This window comes from Podarcis gaigeae (assembly GCF_964106915.1).
Source record: "Podarcis gaigeae genome assembly, chromosome: 1".
NCBI classification, from domain to species: Eukaryota; Metazoa; Chordata; class Lepidosauria; order Squamata; family Lacertidae; genus Podarcis; species Podarcis gaigeae.
The window spans coordinates 127,119,631-127,138,903 of NC_139678.1; the positions used below are offsets into that span (position 1 = coordinate 127,119,631).

A 19,273-nucleotide genomic window follows, 5' to 3' on the forward strand; every position below is an offset into this window, starting at 1 on the left:
CAGACCCAGGTTAGAAGAAAATGTGGCATAAGTTTAATTAGGAAAAAACAACAACTGTGAAATTATGTCTCTGAATTAGTTTCAGAGCAACTGTGCAATTGTGAAGCATTCTTCCACACTCTCCAAAGAGTAGCATTACTTTTGTATGCAGTTCTTGACTCACGGCAGGGCTCCGATTTCTTAGTACTCACATGCTATGCTTATTTACCTCATTTGTTTTGGACAGAGTGTGTGTTAATATGATGTGTTAGGAGTCTAAGGATGCTGTATCTTATGTTTCAAGGGAGACTAGGTTAGAAAACAACTAGGTTTCCTAACAACTGGGTTAGGAAATATATCTTCCAAGGATATTCTAGGTAAAGTGGGTTATTTCCACATAACTAATCTGAGACAGGGGGAAAGGCTGTCTAATGCTCATTTTCATGAGATTGCACTCCCTGATAGCTCCCCATTTAAAAGTGTCTTAGGCTGCTTTTAGGAATGCAGTTTTAGAGCTTTCTCTAGAACGGGGCTGCCCAAAGATCTTTTGCTGCCTGAGGCAGAGCAGTAAACATCCCCTCTCCCTAAGTCAAGGTGTGCAGCATCCAAGATCAAGTATGCTATTCTGGCACCCAAGGCAAAAAGTCTCAGAAGCACTCCTCCACCCCTTTGGCATTAAAAATACAATGATGCATTAACTAAGATTTGGCTGTCCCTTCCATTGCTCTATCAATCAGCTGCCTGAGGCAGCCACTTCACTATGTCTAATGGTAGGGTCAGCCCAGTTCCAGGAGTATATATTACACATAAAAGGTAACCATGGCTGGACTATGACTGGGCTTACCTTGGGATTTTGAGAGGTTTTTTAAGGCTTGGCACTCAGGCCAAGCCTGACATGGACACATGTACATCTTATCCTGAAAGATTTTTCCTTTTTCTAATAGAGAAATGTTTTAGATGTGTTTTCAAGGTTTTTAGATACAGCTGGTGTGTGGAACCTTTGGCCCTCCAGATGTTGCTGAACTCCAACTCCCATCAGCCCCAGAAAACCTGACCCATGGCCAGGGAATGATGGGAGTTGTAGTCCAGCAACATCTGGAGGGCCAAAGGCTCCCTACATCTAGGTTACAGGATAAAAATCACAAACAATTTCTGGTGGTTGATTCAAGTGATTATACAAGTAGTCCTGCTTAAACAAAACAACAACCTCTCAACAATTTCTGAAGTACACGTGTGCAATTCCAACCCCCCACCCCACCCAGAATAAAGTGCTAAGGAACACTGAGCTCTAAATTCTCAGCTGGATGCCAAAGCTGAAAAACAAGAACTGCTGGGGACTGAACTTCAGTGCCCTTTATATGTAGTCAACTGCACATGTGCAGCCCTGGCTTGAAAAAGCTCTCAACTGCACACAGAACAGCAGTTCAAAACTCTGTAGTATGAACTGAAAAAGGGGTAATGCCTTGTTCACAAAGCAGGGCTGTTTTGACCAGTCACAGGAAAAGTCAGCATAATTTTATTTGTTACAGCCAAACGGGAAATATTTAGACACAGACTGCTTGGACAGTGATCTTTTCATTAAAGAAAAATCAAGATTGGCACGCCACCTAACACTGCAGCACAAATGTATCCAGAATACAAAAAACTAGTTTTGAGCATTACTGCTGAACTCCTGGGTTTTTGTTCATTATCAAGAAAGGAAATAATCAGACATCATCTTAACCTCCCATAATACTGAGTAGCAACCAAATGACGCAGGCCAATTTAGATGAGGAATCGATTCTGCTTCTCCCACTTTTGGCACTAAATGAACTCCTGGTGATTCCACCACCCTTACGAGAGTGGAAGAGGACTTTCTGTGGAAGCTGCTAAATGGGGGAATTGCCTGCCCACAGAGGTGCAGTTTCATTGTACAGTGGTACCTCGGGTTACATATGCTTCAGGTTACATACGCTTCAGATTACACACTCCGCTAACCCAGAAATAGTGCTTCAGGTTAAGAACTTTGCTTCAGGATAAGAACTGAAATCTGGCTCTGGCGGCACGGCAGCAGCAGGAGGCCCCATTAGCTAAAGTGGTGCTTCAGGTTAAGAACAGTTTCAGGTTAAGAACAGACCTCCGGAACGAATTAAGTACTTAACCTGAGGTACCACTGTACTGCTTATGCAATAGACTGAAGATGCTCCTCTTTATTCTGGCCTCTGTCAGTTAAGGTATTTTATTTTGTGAGACTAACCTCCTTTGTTAAATTTATGCAATTATTTCCATTTGGAATGGCTTTACAGTACTTGTTTTATCATAGTAAAGGTTGCATCTGTTTTTATAATTGTATATGAAATTGTTATAACCTGCACTGGGACCTTATGGTAAAGAAGTAAGAACTCTTGTAAACAAATATGTCTTAATCCTTACAAAACAGGCAATTACTTCCCATTAGTAGGAATCCTATAAAGATTATAAAATGTTCTGTAAAGATTATACAGTGGTACCTCCGGTTATGAACTTAATTCGTTCCGGAGGTCCGTTCTTAACATGAAACCATTCTTAACCTAAGGCGCGCTTTCGCTAATGGGGCCTTCTGTGCAGCCCTTCCACTCACATCCCCGGGCAAAGTGCACTTCCAGGAGACCTACTTCCAGGTTAGCAGAGCTCATTACCCAAAGCATTTGCAAGGAGGACAGTACGTAACCAGTGGTATTACTGAAAAATGCTGAATAAATGTGCAGCGTATATAGATCTTCTTCAATACTGCGCAGTTTCTTTAATAAAAAGACATGGGGGAAGTGTTTACAACAAATGCTTCTTTGGTATAAACTATCCACAGAACAGAAGTTGCCCGACACTGAAAACAATGCTAATATACAAAGAATGAATTAAATCTTTGCTTCATATTGGCAGAACAATCTGTCTCTCTTGGTAGACACAAAGCATGTGTTAAGCATATGCAAGATTCACTGTTTAGTATTGCATAGTGTTCAGCAGCATTCAAAATACAAAGCAAGAGAAAAGAAACTACAGTATGTTTCACGACCTATGTTTAATTTATAACATGAAGCCATTTCCCCTTAGAGGCGAGGGAAAGGCACTCCCCATTTTCCCAGAATTCAGTCACAGTACTGAGAACAGGTTCTGCCATTATACCTCTGTAAAGCCCAAGTTAAGTTGTGGGGAACTTTATCCTTTATTTTCCTGCTTTACACCAAACAACCAGAGTTAAAAATTCCGCACAAATCTATAGAACACATCCATAACACTAACTGCTGTCAATCAGATCACAAAAAAAGAACCAATACCAAACGCTGCATAAATCCACCTGTCTACTAAGTTGTTTCTGGGAGACCCCTCTCCCAGTCTGCCTCTGCAAGTGAGTTTGATGAAAACAAATAACAGGGTCTTCTCAGTTATGGCACCTTGACTCTGGAATTCACTTACCAAAAAGGCTCATTTGACACCAAGTGCCAGGTAAAGGACCTTTTGATTTAATAAACAAAACAATAATCCCCAAACCCCACACAGTTTAAAAGGCCATATATTGTTTAATTTGTCAAAAGCCTGGGGGAAGAAGAATTTATTTTTCTGCTACTCTTGCTTTTCTTTTGTATTTTTTCTACTGTTTAAATTGCGCGGCCTTTTGACCGCAGCTTAAGGGGAAGATGGAAGCGATGCCTCCTTCGGAACCACAGCTCTCATTTAAAGTCACATTCTCAAGAATCATCAGAACTTTGCAGGACAGCGTGATCATACAGCAATGAAAGCACAGCCTAGTGACTGTGGGTACCTGCTCAGGTTGCTGATCCATAGGCTTCTCATTTAACGGATTATCCGGAAGACTTGCCAAGTGCTGCTTTGTTGTCACCTTGTCCATTATCAAGAGATTTCCTGGGCTAGAAATGCCACTGTCTTCCTGGGCATCGCTGTTTGAAAACACACTTGCTGCATCATACTCTGCGGCAGCGAGTGCCTGGTCTTCTGTAAGCGTTTTCTGACAATCGTCACCTTGACTGCTTGTTATACTCTTCCTCTCTAGAGTTTCTAGCGAGGAGCAAGAGATGTGGCATTCCGAGTGGGAGTCAGCTAGAACCACCCCTAATGGACAACAATGGCTGTCAGAGATAATGACATGGTCTTCTTTGTCGGTCATGGTGATCAGGAGTTGGCTGCAGTGATTGCATCTCTCTGGAATAGGCTTTATGTCTTGAGTAGGGAGGCACTGCACAAGAGCCAGGCTGTGAGAGGCTCCGCAAGCAATCTGAAGCACAACGCGGCCTGCCAGGTACTCGACCTTTTGTGGTTTGGTAACTGGGAAAGTGTTGGTTATGAGCCCCAGCTGACAGCCACTTCCCCACGCCCATATCTCTCTGCTTAGGGAGAGCGCCAGGGTGTGCTCCTCTCCACATGCCAGCTGCAAAATCCGTATTGGCAAGGGATGGCTAGCTTCAGAGTCAGAAATACTGATGGGTTTGGGTTCCGGCACAAAGGCCTGGTTGGCCACTGCACATTGGCCGGCAGAATTTCCACCCCACATGTACACGTCGCCACCTTCAGTCACTGCTCCACAATGGAAGCTGCCAGCTGCCACTGTAACAACATGTTGTCCATTCAAAGCCTTTTCCAAGATGGGACAGCTGATATAAGCATCTTCCCTCTCAACCCTCCAAGGAAGCTTTCCAAAACTGTAAACCTCACCATCTGAAACAAATACACACACACACTGAAAATACAGTACAATTACTAGAGAATCAGGCTATTAATAGGCTAGTTTTCATTGGTTCCGAAGGCAAATTTACAGAGAAATTTGCCCACAAAGCAAGGTCCTACATATGAAAGAATTGATCTAGGACAAAAATCTTGAACAAATCTTTAAAGAGTTTTGACATCATCTTTCTTCACGAGAACATGCATGGCTCAGTTCTTGCCTTTCTTTGGCTATACCAAATTCTTCAAGAAGTGGTAGAGAGGTATAATCCAAACGTGCAATTATATATACACTTTTTTTAAATACTGAATACTCTGTTTCCATCCTCATAAAATGCAATTGTGGAAAATCATTAACTTTGAAATTTCATTTTACAAATGCTATCATCATCATCATCTTAAATATTAAATAATGCTCTTAGGACCAACATTCCATACCTTCTGAGAGAAGCACACCATGGTTTATGCCAACTGCTGCCTGCAACACTATCTTTCCACTCCAACCTGGAAGTCTTTCAGGATCTGGACAACAGCAACCAGCCTGCCACGTATAGACCAGGCCTCTCTCGCGCGCTCCCTCTTGGTCTGCTGAACTATGTAGCAAAATAAATAAAATGCTGATAATGTAAGATTAATTTAAAGTCTACACAAGTTTAATTCAGAGGAAATTGTTTTGCACATATGCATGATACATCAGCTGCACTTCATTCTCAGAATGCAGGTTTTATCCATTTGTAATATCCAGGAGGGCAACTCATTGTTAAATACCAAACACCAGTAGAAGGAAATCTTAAGAGCATGTTTGCACACCCTCAACATCGGTTTGCGTAAGTTTAAAGCATGCCTATTCCCAGTATCCCTTGTACAGATAAGACAGGGAAGCAGTGTATCGCGAATTATATGATAGTGACTGGACAATGACCAGGGAGACATAGGTTCAAACTCCCACTCAACCATTAAACTCAATGGATGGCTTTGGGCCAGTATCTCTGTCTGTCTGTTCACTACTGGGAAGAATTAGAAGCAAACTTGTTTATACTTAAAATGCTGTGAACCAAAAATGGCTATTTGTTTTCCTTTTCCCCTATCCTCTGGTTCCAAAAAAGAGTCAGAGTTTAAATAGGTGTGCTGGAATACCATCAATTATTATTTCCTTAGCTTAATATGTTATACAGGTTTAAAAGCATATTAAATCAGATTTGTAAGTTCAGAAACCTTACTAGCCTGCAAAAGGCTTTTACTCTGCCTGCCTATATACAGCTAGCCATCATTTTTGCCACCTCAACAGTCTGAAATATTCACTTGTTTCCAATTTGTAAGATGCTCCATACCTACTGGATCAAAGGCGATTCTTCCTTGTCACAGGCAAGTGGATCCAAAATTCTATGAGTTTGAATTTTTTTGCACCACCTGTCTAGATGTAGCATCAAATACAAACAGGCTTACCTTTCTTCTTTAGGGTCCATCAGTCAGCAAGAACAGGCCATTACCAAATCATTCCTCTTTGAGATAGGAACTGTTAAGATGAAAGCAAAACACAAGTTTAGTAGCTGAAGTACATGTGGAAAAGCATGTGGCTCGCCGGTTGGTTTAATTTGGACTCTGTGGCAGTTTATTTCTTGGGGTAAAAATCCTAAAAAATGGCTTAACTACTTCAATCCTCTTCAATCCTAAATAAAAGTTTAATAACCTTGGTTGGCCCTCAGGGCCCTTCACTTCTTTGTGAAGTTGGAACTCTTTGAAAAAAGTTTGGACACCACTGTCCTACAGGGTGCAAGAAAGTGCAAAAAAAAAAAAGGTCATCTCAGCTTTGAACATCTACAGAAGACTGGAATGCGTAAAAGTTTCTATGCTAAGCCATTAAAAAAAATTAGAAACAAAAGCTCAACAGAATTACTCTGCCCACAGATTTCATGAAAGGCCTTTTCACTGCAAGTTTTTTAAAAGAACGCTCCTTCAAAACAGACCTTTTCAGCTAGCACCACTCTTGTGACCAGCTGTTAAAGGGTCCAATTAGGACAGTCATAGCCCTCAGGAGAAAGTTGTGATTATTCAACACTTTCTTTCCTTAGGAGAAGCAAGTTTTTAACATACGTTTTCAATTTCAAGAGATCTCTTGTATCCACAGTTGCAGAACAACAACCATGGCTGCTTCTCACACTTCCATATACAAGACTATACTTACAAAGCTGGAACTGTGTGTGTATTGTACGAACCCCCTCCCCAGCTCCTTGCCATGATACAAGTAAGAAAACCATACAAGTGTTACCTCTTCCCTCATAATACACATATCGTTTCCCTATAATTCAGCATCTCCGTTTCCTTACTTGTGAGAACATTAATGTTTAGAAAAATCTGATATGAGAAACAATTCTATTGGATGCTTAAAAACAAAAAAATCTATTTACTAATGATCTCACATTGCTTTGCATATATAATTTAGCTGCTTAAGTATGTATTACCCAAAACAAAGACACTTGTAGCACCATAAAGACTAACACATTTAGTATGGCATAAAGCAGGCATAGGCAAACTCGGCCCTCCAGCTGTTTTGGGACTACAACTCCCATCATCCCTAGCTAACAGGACCAGTGGTCAGGGATGGGAATTGTAGTCCCAAAACAGCTGGAGGGGCAGGTTTGGCTATGCCTGGCATAAAGCTTTTGTAGATTACAGTCTACTTTATCAGATGCTTGGATTTTAATCCTAAATATTGCTGCTCTGTGTCACTGTGGTGTCTGCACAGTGAGGTCAGCCCAGCCTATTCCCAGTACTTCTATATTCTGCTGCCTCTGGCAAGATACACACTAGTGACCATCCTTACATTTGTGAAGCTATATTTTAAACCCGATTTTAGTTTTGTAAGAGAATGTCTGGTTATTTTCTTTCATGTTGGCTTAATGCTTTGATAAAGAAGTAATGCACACAGAACCATCACCTGAACATTGAAATTGTGTCATATTCCCCTAAGGCCTTTTTAAAACTTACAGTACCACATTATAAAAAGAATAAAGACAACAAGCAGGAACCAACTGGCATACCTACTAAGCACACGGTGGTTATTTTAAATGACACCAATTCAATTACTTGTGACTGTCAAAAACTAAATGGTTCTCATAGCAGCTTTACTCCACTCCTCCTAGCTCTCATAGGTTCTTAATCTAGTTCAAGTGCTCGCACTTGCTTCACTTCCTCCCAAGTAGCTAGCTCTGGGCTTCCAATTTCACACACCACTCTTGGGGAAGTTGTGGGAGAATCCAGGAGGAGGCTGCAGAATCATCCAATATTTCCACTTCCTCAAACGGGGTGCCACTCAAGGCTGCTAGCGCAAGTTTTGTTGGCTCCAGGGGTTCCCACTTGTGTTCATGGCCACCACAAGATCTTGTTCCTCTCCCATAGAAGAGATTTCCTTGGGATGAATGCCCAGTTGGACCCCTGAAGTACACATTTTACAAGTTAAGCCCCGCTGAACCCATAGATAAGCAAATTTGATTGATGTTGCATTGACATTGGAGAATGTAAAGCCCATGGTGAATGAGAGTAGGAAGACTGAAAACTTAACAGCATTCAGGATTAAAGGAACAATTAATGCAGATTTTTTTAAAAAAAGTTATAGAAAATGTAACCAAACATTAGACCAATTAGAGCAAGACATGTAAACTACTGGAAGATCTTCAAATGTTGCAGTTGTGTAATACTATTCCAGAATTAAAGATGCAAGACTTCACCATTTCCTGGCCACTTCCCTATACACTTTTTTAAAATGCTGCGCAAGGAAATTGCCTCCCATCCCTGTCTTCAGACCGAAATAAAAACTAAGCAAAAACTGCTGACTGGTCATTTAACCATGTCTTTATTCCCATGAACATCTCATTCAGCAATATAAAAGAAAACAGGATACAACATGAAGGTGCCACTAAAGGTAAAGGTAAAGGTACCCCTGCCCGTACGGGCCAGTCTTGACAGACTCTGGGGTTGTGCGCCCATCTCACTTAAGAGGCCAGGGGCCAGCGCTGTCCAGAGACACTTCCGGGTCACGTGGCCAGCGTGACAAAGCTGCATCTGGCGAGCCAGAGCCGCACACGGAAACGCCGTTTACCTTCCCGCTGGTAAGCGGTCCCTATTTATCTACTTGCACCCGGAGGTGCTTTCGAACTGCTAGGTTGGCAGGCGCTGGGACCGAGCAGCGGGAGCGCACCCCGCCGCAGGGATTCGAACCGCCGACCTTTCGATTGGCAAGTCCTAGGCTCTGAGGCTTTAACCCACAGCGCCACCTGCGTCCCATTATTGGAGCCAATCTTGAAAATCAGAACTCTTATTCTTAAGGCAATTTGATGGCAACTACAGACAATTTAAGAAGTTTGTAAACACTTCCAATCCGTTTTCATTCCCTTGAAGGTAAGATTGGATATACTTAATGTTTAGTTTTAATGGCTCCCAGGTCTGTATGGCATTCATTCCCAAAACAATATGGCTACCCTTGAAGAGAATGGCATCAGTCAAGACATCAGACCAGCAAACGCTGCCATGGGGAATGGGAAGGAATCACAGTTTCTCCAGTAGTTGCAGAAAATGCTTCTGTCCCAGCAGACAGGACTATTGCACCCACGGTGCTGCAGGAACGCCTCTGGAACAGTGTATTGTTCTTATTGTATGTGAGGCAGGACAGAAGCAACTTTCGAATGTAACCCTGTGAGATCTGCATCAAAATGTTGCAGCGTAGTAGGCTCCTGTTCAGGGTTCCATGCGTTCTTCAAGGATGCTCCATTCCATTTTAAAATAATTGCAAATCTTTGTCCCTGTTCCTTAGGGGCCTCTTCAGTCATCTGCTCGATGCTAGCTTCCACATCTTTGCAAAAATATATTTGAAGGAGGAGGGTGGGGAAAGACTATCCCTCAGCAGCAAAGCTGGCCTTGTTCCATTTAATAAAGCAGGAACAGAGATATCACTAGCCGCGACTACGGAGAGCAAAGCAGTAGCAGCAGCAAACGCAATCTCCCCCTGGAAAAGCAAGCTCTGTTTGGAAAGGCCCTAAGCCACAGCTGGTAAGAGGGACCAATGCCATCACACATTGATACCTTGCCAGATAGTTGTTTTTCCACACATACACACACAAAAAAAAGACCTGCGCAAGGCACAGAATGAAACATTATCTAGCCTTTCTAAGAGGTAGGCAAAAGCTGTATTCTGAGTGGTGGAAAAGGAAAGAACTCCAAAATTCAACAGGTTCACACTTGATGCTAGTTTTAAGTCTCTTCACGTTTATGGAGGAAGGAAGGGAGTGGAATCAACATCCCCTTCCCTTGACGACGGGAAAAGGCCACAGTGCTTACGAGGTGAGGGACTATATATATATATATATATATAGTCCCTCACCTCACCTCGTAAGCATATATATATATATATATATACACACACATATATTTCCCTATATAAAATATTTGTGGAAACGAAAACAGATAGATGGAGGTGCCTTGCCCCCCCCCCCAACTACAGAAAAAGGAAAATAAATTTCGTGCTGGTTTATTAAAGGACAGGCAGCGATGCCAATGAGAGCAACGACGACAAGCAGGTGAGAAAATGTGTTTTCTCTCATCCCTTCCCCCCCCCCGCGCTAAGCACGTGACTTAAGTTTCCCTCACCCCTCGCGCGCTGAGGGGTGGGGTAGATGAGGAGGAGGGAAAGGGGGCTAAAGCGGCGGTTGGGAGTTGGCGCGCGAGAGAGCCGCTCGGAACCCGGCGTCGTTGTCGTCATCCTCCCTTACTAACCACCCCTCTCCCCCCCCTCCCGTGCGTGTGTGGCGTCGCCCCCCCCCCCCGCGCCCCGCTTCTCACCTGCAACCGCGCGCCTTACGCTGTGAGCCGCCGAGCTCCCCGCCGGCTTCTAGGGACGCTCAAACCAGCTGATTCACGTAAAGAGCGGGCGGGCGGGCGGGAGGCGGGGCCTGGTGGGCCCTGGGGGCGGGGCCAGCCTTTCGGCCTCTGCTGAGGGAAGATTAGGAGAAGAGGCTGGGAAAGAGAAGGCGGGGGCGGTAGGCCGGGCGGAGAGCGCGCGCGGGGACGGGGTCTGGAGTGGGACAAACTAGTGCGAGGGGCGCTAAGAAAGCGAACTTCGGCCAACCTGGGCACCGTCCTCTCACTACACCTACACACACACACACACACACACACACACACACACACACACACACACACACACACACACTCTCTCTCTCTCTCTCTCTCTCTCTCTCTCTCTCACACACTTAAAGATAGGTAGCCGTGTTGGTCTGCCATAGTCAAAACAAAAAAAATTCCTTCCAGTAGCACCTTAAAGACCAACTAAGTTAGTTCTTGGTATGAGCTTTTGTGTGCATGCACACTTCAGATCTGAAGAAGTGTGCATGCACACGAAATCTCATACCAAGAACTAACTTAGTTGGTCTTTAAGGTGCTACTGGAAGGAATTTTTTTTGTTTTGACACACACACACAGATATTTTATACGCACATGTGAGGTGAATGCATTAGCTATTGCAGGGGGTTGAGATAGATGACCCTTGGGCATAGCTGTCAACTTTTCCCTTTTCTTGCGAGGAATCCTATTCGGAATAAGGGAATTTCCCTTAAAAAAAGGGAAACGTTGACAGCTATGCCCTTGGAGTCCCTCCCAACTCGACCATTCTATTATCCAGTGCCAGATTTACGTAAAAGCTTAACAAGGTATAGTTTAGGGCCCCCCAAAAAATTAAAGGGAAAAAACAACAACAACTGGATGTACATTTCCAAAATATAAGATAGAAAACAAATAAAATAAAACATATACAGCAACAGTGTTTTGTGTTGTGTAGGTTCCTATGATGTAAGTAATGCCTGCTAGCTTGCTCCCTAAAATAGCACTCATTTATATATATATATAGGGTGCCTACACTGCATGGTCTGGTTGCATGGCAACATGTGCAAATGGCTTTAGATACCTGTTAGGTCCATACATGCCCAAAGATTAAGGCATTCTGGGAGATGATCTATAATGAAATGAAAAGGGTATTTAAATATACCTTTTTGAAGAAACCAGAGGCCTTTCTCCTGGGCATGGTCAGCCAATTGGTGCCAAAGAAAGAGAACATTTTTTATGTACGCCACAACAGCAGCAAGAATACTTATTGCAAAGTATTGGAAGACGCAAGATCTACCCACCAGAGAAGAATGGCAGATGAAACTGATGGACTACATGGAAATGGCGGAAATGACTGGCAGAATCCGAGACCAGGGAGAAGAGTCGATGGAAGAAGATTGGAAAAAATTTAAAGTATATTTTAAAAAATATTGTAAAATTAATGAATGTTAGAAAGATGCTGGAATGAACCTACATGGTCTTAGCAGAAAGGTTATAAAGAATTAAGTTAAAATGGATTGTTAATGGGTTAAAGTGTAAAATTTAAGGTTAAATTGCATTAAGATAAATTATGGAATAAAATCTGAGAAAGAGGGAAAGGACTTGCTGAAACAATTATGAATTAAGAATACAAAAAGGGAGGCGTGAGGAAGTCATGGAAATAAGTAAATGAAAGATAAAGATATGAAAATATTGGATGTTATTGTTTTTAAATGTTATTGTTTAACTATTGTTTTTGGGTTTTCTTTTTTTTCTCTTCTTTTTTTTAGCATTGTATTTTTCTGTACTTTTGATTATTATTGTCTGTTTTTCTTTCTCTGTAATTGTTAAACTTTAATAAATATCTTTTTTTAAAAAAAGTAGATACCTGTTAGGTCCATAAATTACCATATAGCATATATTCAACACAGAAAAGAGTGACAATTTGTTGTTGACAAAGGATAGCTGGACATATAAAGGGCCCCATTATCTTCAGTAGCATAGGGCCTCATCAAACCTAAATCTGGCCCTGCTATTATCTCTGTGGTACGGAGGAGAGAGCTGACTGGAGTGCCCTAAGCGTCCCCTCAGATACCTGTCAAGGTGTATCATTCTGCCTTTGTTGTGGGAAGATTAGCGCATGAAGCAGCATGACAAGAAATTTAATAGTCCCCTCTGTGAGCTCTCAGCGTTGAATTGCAGGGTCTGAATGCAATTCAGGGGTCTCAGCTAAAGCGACCAGGGCAAATGGCCACCCAACCTCTGCTTTAAAAGCTCCAAGGAGTCCACCACCTCTAACCGCTCTTAGTGTCAGAAAGTCCTTCCTGATGTTTAGTCTGAATCTCCTTTCTCGTAACTTGAAGGCACTGGGTTTGAATCCTACCCTCCGGATGTCGGGAGCAGGTGGCACTGTGGTCTAAACCACTGAGCCTCTTGGGCTTGCCGATCGGAAGGTCGGCGGTTCAAATCCCCGCGACGGGATGAGCTCCCGTTGCTCAGTCCCAGCTTCTGCCAACCTAGCAGTTCGAAAGCACACCAGTGCAAGTAGATAAATAGGTACCGCTGCGGTGGGAAGGTAAATGGCGTTTCCGTGTGCTCTAGTTTCCGTCACAGTGTTCCATTGCTCCAGAAGCGGTTTAGACAGTGTTACGGTAAAAATCTGGGTGTGAGGCTGCTCAGCCACCCAGCTCGTCGGACTAAGTCCGCGGGTCCCTGCAGAGGAAAATGAGCTCAGCCGGAGACAGGAGCAAGCTGCAGAAGATCCACGTTTATTGCGCAACAGGTTCAAGGCGAGATTGAACAGCGAGAAAGGGGTGACATAAACTTTTGAAACTTCCCTCCATGTCCCAGAATACAGTGCAAAATACATCCGAGTTACATCATGAATACATTAAAGAGAGGTTGGGTTACACAGATAACATCATGAATACATTAAGAAGAGGTTGGGTTACACAGGATTAACATATGGAGGAGGGAGGGGGGAATATGCAGAGCTGGAGATATGCGCAGATAAGCACATCCTGATGAGAAGACAATGGTCCATGTACTGGCATTTCCTGGAGGAAAGGCTTGGCAGAGTGATTTGACAGGATTAGGGTCTTGACACCTTGCATGAGGGATTATGGAGGACAGGGGAGGTGTGATGGAGTCCTAGAGAAATTGAGCAAATTGGCACGTTGATTTTCTATGAATTTTATAGATTTTAGTCCCTTTTGACATTGACAATTGGAAATAAATTGATATATTGTAGCGAAGAAGAAGGTGAAGAAGACATGCCCCCCCTTCCGTATCAGTAGGAAAGCTGTCTGTGGACAAATGCCGGCTCCCTCAACCTGAAAGCGAGATGAGCGCCGCAACCCCATAGTCGCCTTTGACTGGGCTTAATCGTCCAGAGGTTCTTTACCTTAACCAACCCCCTGAAGCAGGGGAAAGAAAGCTGGCCGCAGAACCCACCTGGGCACTGTGCTGAACACCAAAGAGTCCCGAGTTCAGAGTTGAAAACCATTGAAGCAGTCAGAGTTGAGGCACTGCTTTGAAGAAGCCCAGATTTAAAATTAACTTTAAACAAAGGGTGCAGTAAGCCAGGAGTGTGAAGCTGGCACTCACTCAGAAACCGAGTTAGGGGAATGCCGGCAGCAGGTGACTGACTTTTAAAAACACCACCTGCTCCACCAACTCAGCGTCTTAAGTGGCTGTGATAGGTGAAATTATAACTACCCATCTTCAAAAACACCCTCTCACTTGGGATTTTGGTCAGTATGCAAGACAGCAGCTTGTGGGTAACCTAACCTAGGTCCTAGCACACATGGCTTCAGGCTATCCAGTAGGCCAAAGGATCGTTCACTGTCTCTGGCAGGTAGTGAACCACAATAAATTCAAGTGCTATCCTGTATGGAATCTACATACACATAAAAATAAAAAGTTCTGAATATGTTTTTTAAAAAAGTTTTTAAAAATACATTGAATTTTCCATAAGGTTCACCATCACTATTTGGTGTTACCTTGTATATTAACAACAACAACAACAACAACAACAGCAACAGCAACAACAGCAACAACAGCAAAACAACAACAACAAATAATAATAATAATAAGAATAATAAGAATAATAATAATAATAATAATTTATTTTTTATACCCTGCCCATCTGGCTGAGTTTCCCCAGCCACTCTGGGCAGCTTCCAATCAAGTGTTAAAAACAATACAGCATTAAATATAAAAAACTTCCCTAAACAAGGCTGCCTTCAGATGTCTTTTAAAAAGAAGATAGCTGCTTATTTCCTTCACATCTGAAGGGAGGGCGTTCCACAGGGCGGGTGCCACTACCGAGAAGGCCCTCTGTCTGGTTCCCTGTAACCTCACTTCTCACAATGAGGGAACCAGCAGAAGGCCCTCGGTACTGGACCTCAGTGTCCGGGCTGAACGATGGGGGTGGAGACGCTCCTTCGGGTATACAGGACCGAGGCCGTTTAGAGCTTTAAAGGTCAGCACCAACACTTTGAATTGTGCTCAGAAACGTACTGGGAGCCAATGCAGATCTCTCAGGACCAGTGTTAGGTGGTCCCGGCAGCCACTCCCAGTCACCAGTCTAGCCGCCACATTGTGGATTAATTGCAGTTTCCAGGTCACCTTCAAAGGTAGCCCCACATAGAGCGCATTGCAGTAGTCCAAGCGAGAGATAACCAGAGCATGCACCACTCTGGCGAGACAGTCCGCGGGCAGGTAGGGTCTCAGCCTGCGTACCAGATGGAGCTGATAAACAGCCGCCCTGGACACAGAATTGACCTGCGCCTCCATGGACAGCTGTGAGTCCAAAATGACTCCCAGGCTGCGCACCTGGTCCTTCAGGGGCACAGTTACCCCATTCAGGACCAGGGAGTCCCCCACACCCACCCGCCCCCTGTCCCCCAAAAACAGTACTTCTGTCTTGTCAGGATTCAACCTCAATCAGTTAGCCGCCATCCATCCTCTTTAAGTGCAACCACAGACCCCAAAGCCCACATTCCCAGTCCACTAATGCTGTACAGTTTCTTCCTTTTCCAATTTACAGTTCAGTTCTCCACATTTCTGCATCAGTTTCCTTTTTTAAAAAAAAAAAGCTTTGTGAAAATTCATCAGCATTTTAGTATGAGTCTCTCCTAAAATACACATTTTTTGTATGAAATTCTATCCAATATACACATTGTTGCAAAATGGTTTCCCCCCAATTAAAAAGTGCATTATGTGTGATTTTCACAAATATATGCATTTTTATACACACTTCATTCAAGTGTATGCATTTTTGTACACATTTATACACTGCAGCATTTGAAAGACTACAGATTTCAAAGAATGGCTTTACAGTGGTACCTCAGGTTACAGACGCTTCAGGTTACATACGCTTCAGGTTACAGACTCTGCTAACCCAGAGCTAAAGTGGTGCTTCTGGTTAAGAACAGTTTCAGGATAAGAACGGACCTCCGGAACGAATTAAGTACGTAACCAGAAGTACCACTGTAACAGGAAAATGCAATAGAAAATGTGGGACAACACTTGCTTTGACATGTTGTCTAACCCAACAAACACAAATGCTTAATAAATAGCTGGTGTTTAATTTTGTTGCAAATAGATCAATAATAAGTAGATCACCTGGAAATTACCTGAGCATGCCTACTTTCAGAAGCCATGTTTATTAAATCAAGAGAGCTGCACAAAGAATGAATTTGACAAACTGGGAGAAAAAAGGTGGGAGAAAAAAGGTTTCTGAAGTCATGAGACCAATTGTGGCAGAGACCTTATGCAAGTCATATGAACATTCATGCCTTTCCAAGCTCTGGCAAACTGAAGGGGAAACGGATAACAAGAGAAAGGAAGAAGATCAAGCCGTCAGAAGAGAACATGGGAGAGGTACTATGCGGAAATGTTTTCAAGTCTAATTGCAGATGTTGCCATGAAGAGATAGAAGACTCATCGCAAGACACTATTCAGCCTAATGGAGCAGATTGTGTTTTGGTAAGTGGTATTCCAGCCAGGCTTTGGAGTTACATATATGGGAGAAGGGAAAGGGGTCATATTTTCCAAGGGTTGTATACAGAAATCTCTGGAGCAGAGTCTCAGGGTACACCCATTAAAATTAATTGATCCAAGTTTGTTTATTTCACATTTTTAAATACCATCTGTTTATATTATAAAAACCCCTCAAAGTGGTTAGGGTTAGTAATTATTTTTAATGGCTCTACTTTGAGTAGGACTTCCAATAGCATAATCCTATGTAACTGTGTTGCAAAACAAGCATGAAGGAAAGCAGGATAATGCAAATTCATTGGCTCGACTAATAACCGTCAACTTACGTGCATTCTACTCAACATAACCACGTATGCACACAGCACCAGTGTAAGAAATTGTGAAGAAATGAAAGATGTGGGCAAGAATATTTATATTTTGGTGCCTTATCTTTTGCCTTTTTGTCCTGGCCAGGCGAGAAAGCCAGACAAGATGCCAAAGCCAATGGATTCAACACAACCACAGTGGTTCCAGACACTTCCGGTCCAAAAAGCTGGAAGACGACGGCAACGCCGTCTCAGTGATCCTTCTCAGGAGCTGGATTTTGCTGCGAGGTTCCAGTGGGTAAGCTTGCATAAAGTGATTAATAAAATGCATTTATCGTCATGTATGCGTTTAAAGGTAAAGGTAAGGGACGCGGGTGGCGCTGTGGGTTAAACCACAGAGCCTAGGACTTGCCAATCAGAAGGTTGGTGGTTCGAATCCCCGCCACGGGGTGAGCTCCCATTGCTCAGTCCCTGCTCCTGCCAACCTAGCAGTTCAAAAGCACATCAAAGTGCAAGTAGATAAATAGGTACCACTCAGGTGGGAAGGTAAATGGCGTTTCCGTGCATTGCTCTGGTTCACCAGAAGCGGCTTAGTCATGCTGGCCACATGACCCGGAAGCTGTACACCGGCTCCCTCGGCCAATAAAACGAGATGAGCGCCGCAACCCCAGAGTCGGTCACGACTGGACCTAATGGTCAGAGGTCCCTTTACCTTTACTTTATGCGTTTAAAGGTAAAGGTAAGAGACGTGGGTGGCGCTGTGGGTTAAACCACAGAGCCTAGGTATTGCCGATCAGAAGGTCACTGGTTCGAATCCCCACAATGGGGTGAGCTCCCATTGCTCGGTCCCTGCTCCTAGCCAACCTAGCAGTTTGAAAGCACGTCAAAGTGCAAGTAGATAAATAGGTACCACTCTGGCGGGAAGGTAAACGGCGTTTCCGTGTGCTGCTCTGGTTCGCCAGAAGCGGCTTAGTCATGCTGGCTACATGACCTGGAAGCTGTACGCCGGCTCCCTTGGCCAATAAAGCAAGACGAGCGCCGCAACCCCAGAGTCGGTCACGACTGGACCTAATGGTCAGGGGTACCTTTACCTTTACCTTTATGCGTTTAAATGTGCAGTCCAACCCATTGTAAATAAATTTGACAATAAATGTAATAGATGAGCCAATGATGATCACAGAATCATAGAAATGTAGAGTTGGATGGGACCCCAAAGGTCATCCAGTCCAGCCCCCTGCAATGCAGGAATCTCAACTAAAGCATCAATGGAAAATGGCCATACAACCTCTGCTAAAAACCTCTAAGAAAGGACAGTCCACAACCTCCCGAGACAGATCATTCCACTGTCAAACAGCTCTTACTGTCACTTGTTGGTGACATGCAAGTCAGACTGTGTTCGTTCCCGCCCATCTTGAATCCCATCACCTCTCTTTTTGGAAACGAACAGCTGTGGATTGTTCCACATCATTTAATCAGCTGAAGATCAGCTGCTTATCCAGTTTGTCTGATGAATAATTTTGGGTAACTTCAAAAGCGTGTTCATTTCAATACCATACCAAATTCATCCAGTAATAAGTATCATCCGTTTTCCATTCATTGACAATATAGTCTGTGTTTCTGCTGGGTTTGAAACTCCTTTGTTAAATCTAGTACTGAATACAGGCTTTCTCTGTCCTCACCCTCATCTAAGCAAAGAAGAGGTCTCCCGTTTGGAAATGCTTCATCCTACCTGAATCTGGAGAAGCTGGGTGGGAGTTCTCATTCCACAGTATACAAAGGAATCAGCAGGTGAGTGATATTTACAGGGTAAACCTTGGGTACTCTTGCACTAGTTGAACCTATAATGATTAAAATGGATCAGATTAATTGAGCACCATCAACTTAAGCATCACATGATAGATGAAGCATTCCAAGAAACATTCCAGAATGCAAAGAAAATGTTTGCAGAGGAAATGAAAAGTCTGACATTTGTGCGTCTGTTCTAGGCTATAAAAAAGGTAGCTTGAAATAGTCATACTGAAGATAAGTGGTTTTGGGTCTAATTTTAGGCATTTGTAAACATTTGACATGGGTGGTGCTGTGGGTTAAACCACAGAGCCTAGGACTTGCCGATCAGAAGGTCGGCGGTTCGAATCCCTGTGACGGGGTGAGCTCCCGTTGCTCGGTCCCTGCTCCTGCCCACCTAGCAGTTCGAAAGCACCCCTAAGTGCAAGTAGATAAATAGGTACCGCTTTATAGCGGGAAGGTAAACGGCGTTTCTGCGTGCTGCACTGGTGCTGGCTCACCAGAGCAGCTTCGTCACGCTGGCCACGTGACTCGGAAGTGTCTTCGGACGGCGCCGGCTCCCGGCCTCTTGAGCGAGATGAGCACGCAACCCTGGAGTCGGTCACAACTGGCCTGTACGGGCAGGGGTACCTTTACCTTTACGTATACCAAAT

General features: G+C 43.6%; 2 protein-coding genes across 5 annotated transcripts in view; one reads left to right on the forward strand and one right to left on the reverse strand.

Annotated features, from left to right (window-relative positions):
- The window catches only part of ALS2 (alsin Rho guanine nucleotide exchange factor ALS2), a 54,725-nt gene extending 44,097 nt beyond the window's left edge, over positions 1-10,628 (reverse strand). The window contains exons 1-5 of one of the 4 annotated variants that reach the window (XM_083703756.1): positions 8,949-10,281; positions 7,906-8,614; positions 6,121-6,190; positions 5,113-5,267; positions 3,758-4,668 (exon numbers count right to left, since the gene is read on the reverse strand). In XM_083703756.1, coding sequence (XP_083559882.1) covers positions 3,758-4,668; positions 5,113-5,267; positions 6,121-6,140 — 1,086 coding nt within the window. In that variant the 5' untranslated portion in view covers positions 6,141-6,190; positions 7,906-8,614; positions 8,949-10,281. Of the gene's footprint in view, positions 1-3,757; positions 4,669-5,112; positions 5,268-6,120; positions 6,191-7,905; positions 8,615-8,948; positions 10,282-10,317; positions 10,460-10,509 lie in introns of those variants that run through there. The other 3 variants (XR_014556400.1, XM_083703754.1, XM_083703755.1) reach the window with 3 other exon arrangements.
- A 6,274-nt stretch (positions 10,629-16,902) lies between these two features.
- Positions 16,903-19,273, forward strand: part of CDK15 (cyclin dependent kinase 15) — a 59,756-nt gene continuing 57,385 nt past the window's right edge. Inside the window, exons 1-2 of the mRNA XM_083712141.1 lie at positions 16,903-17,133; positions 18,526-18,623. Of these exons, the coding sequence (XP_083568267.1) occupies positions 16,918-17,133; positions 18,526-18,623 (314 nt within the window). The 5' untranslated portion in view covers positions 16,903-16,917. The remainder of the gene's footprint in view (positions 17,134-18,525; positions 18,624-19,273) is intronic.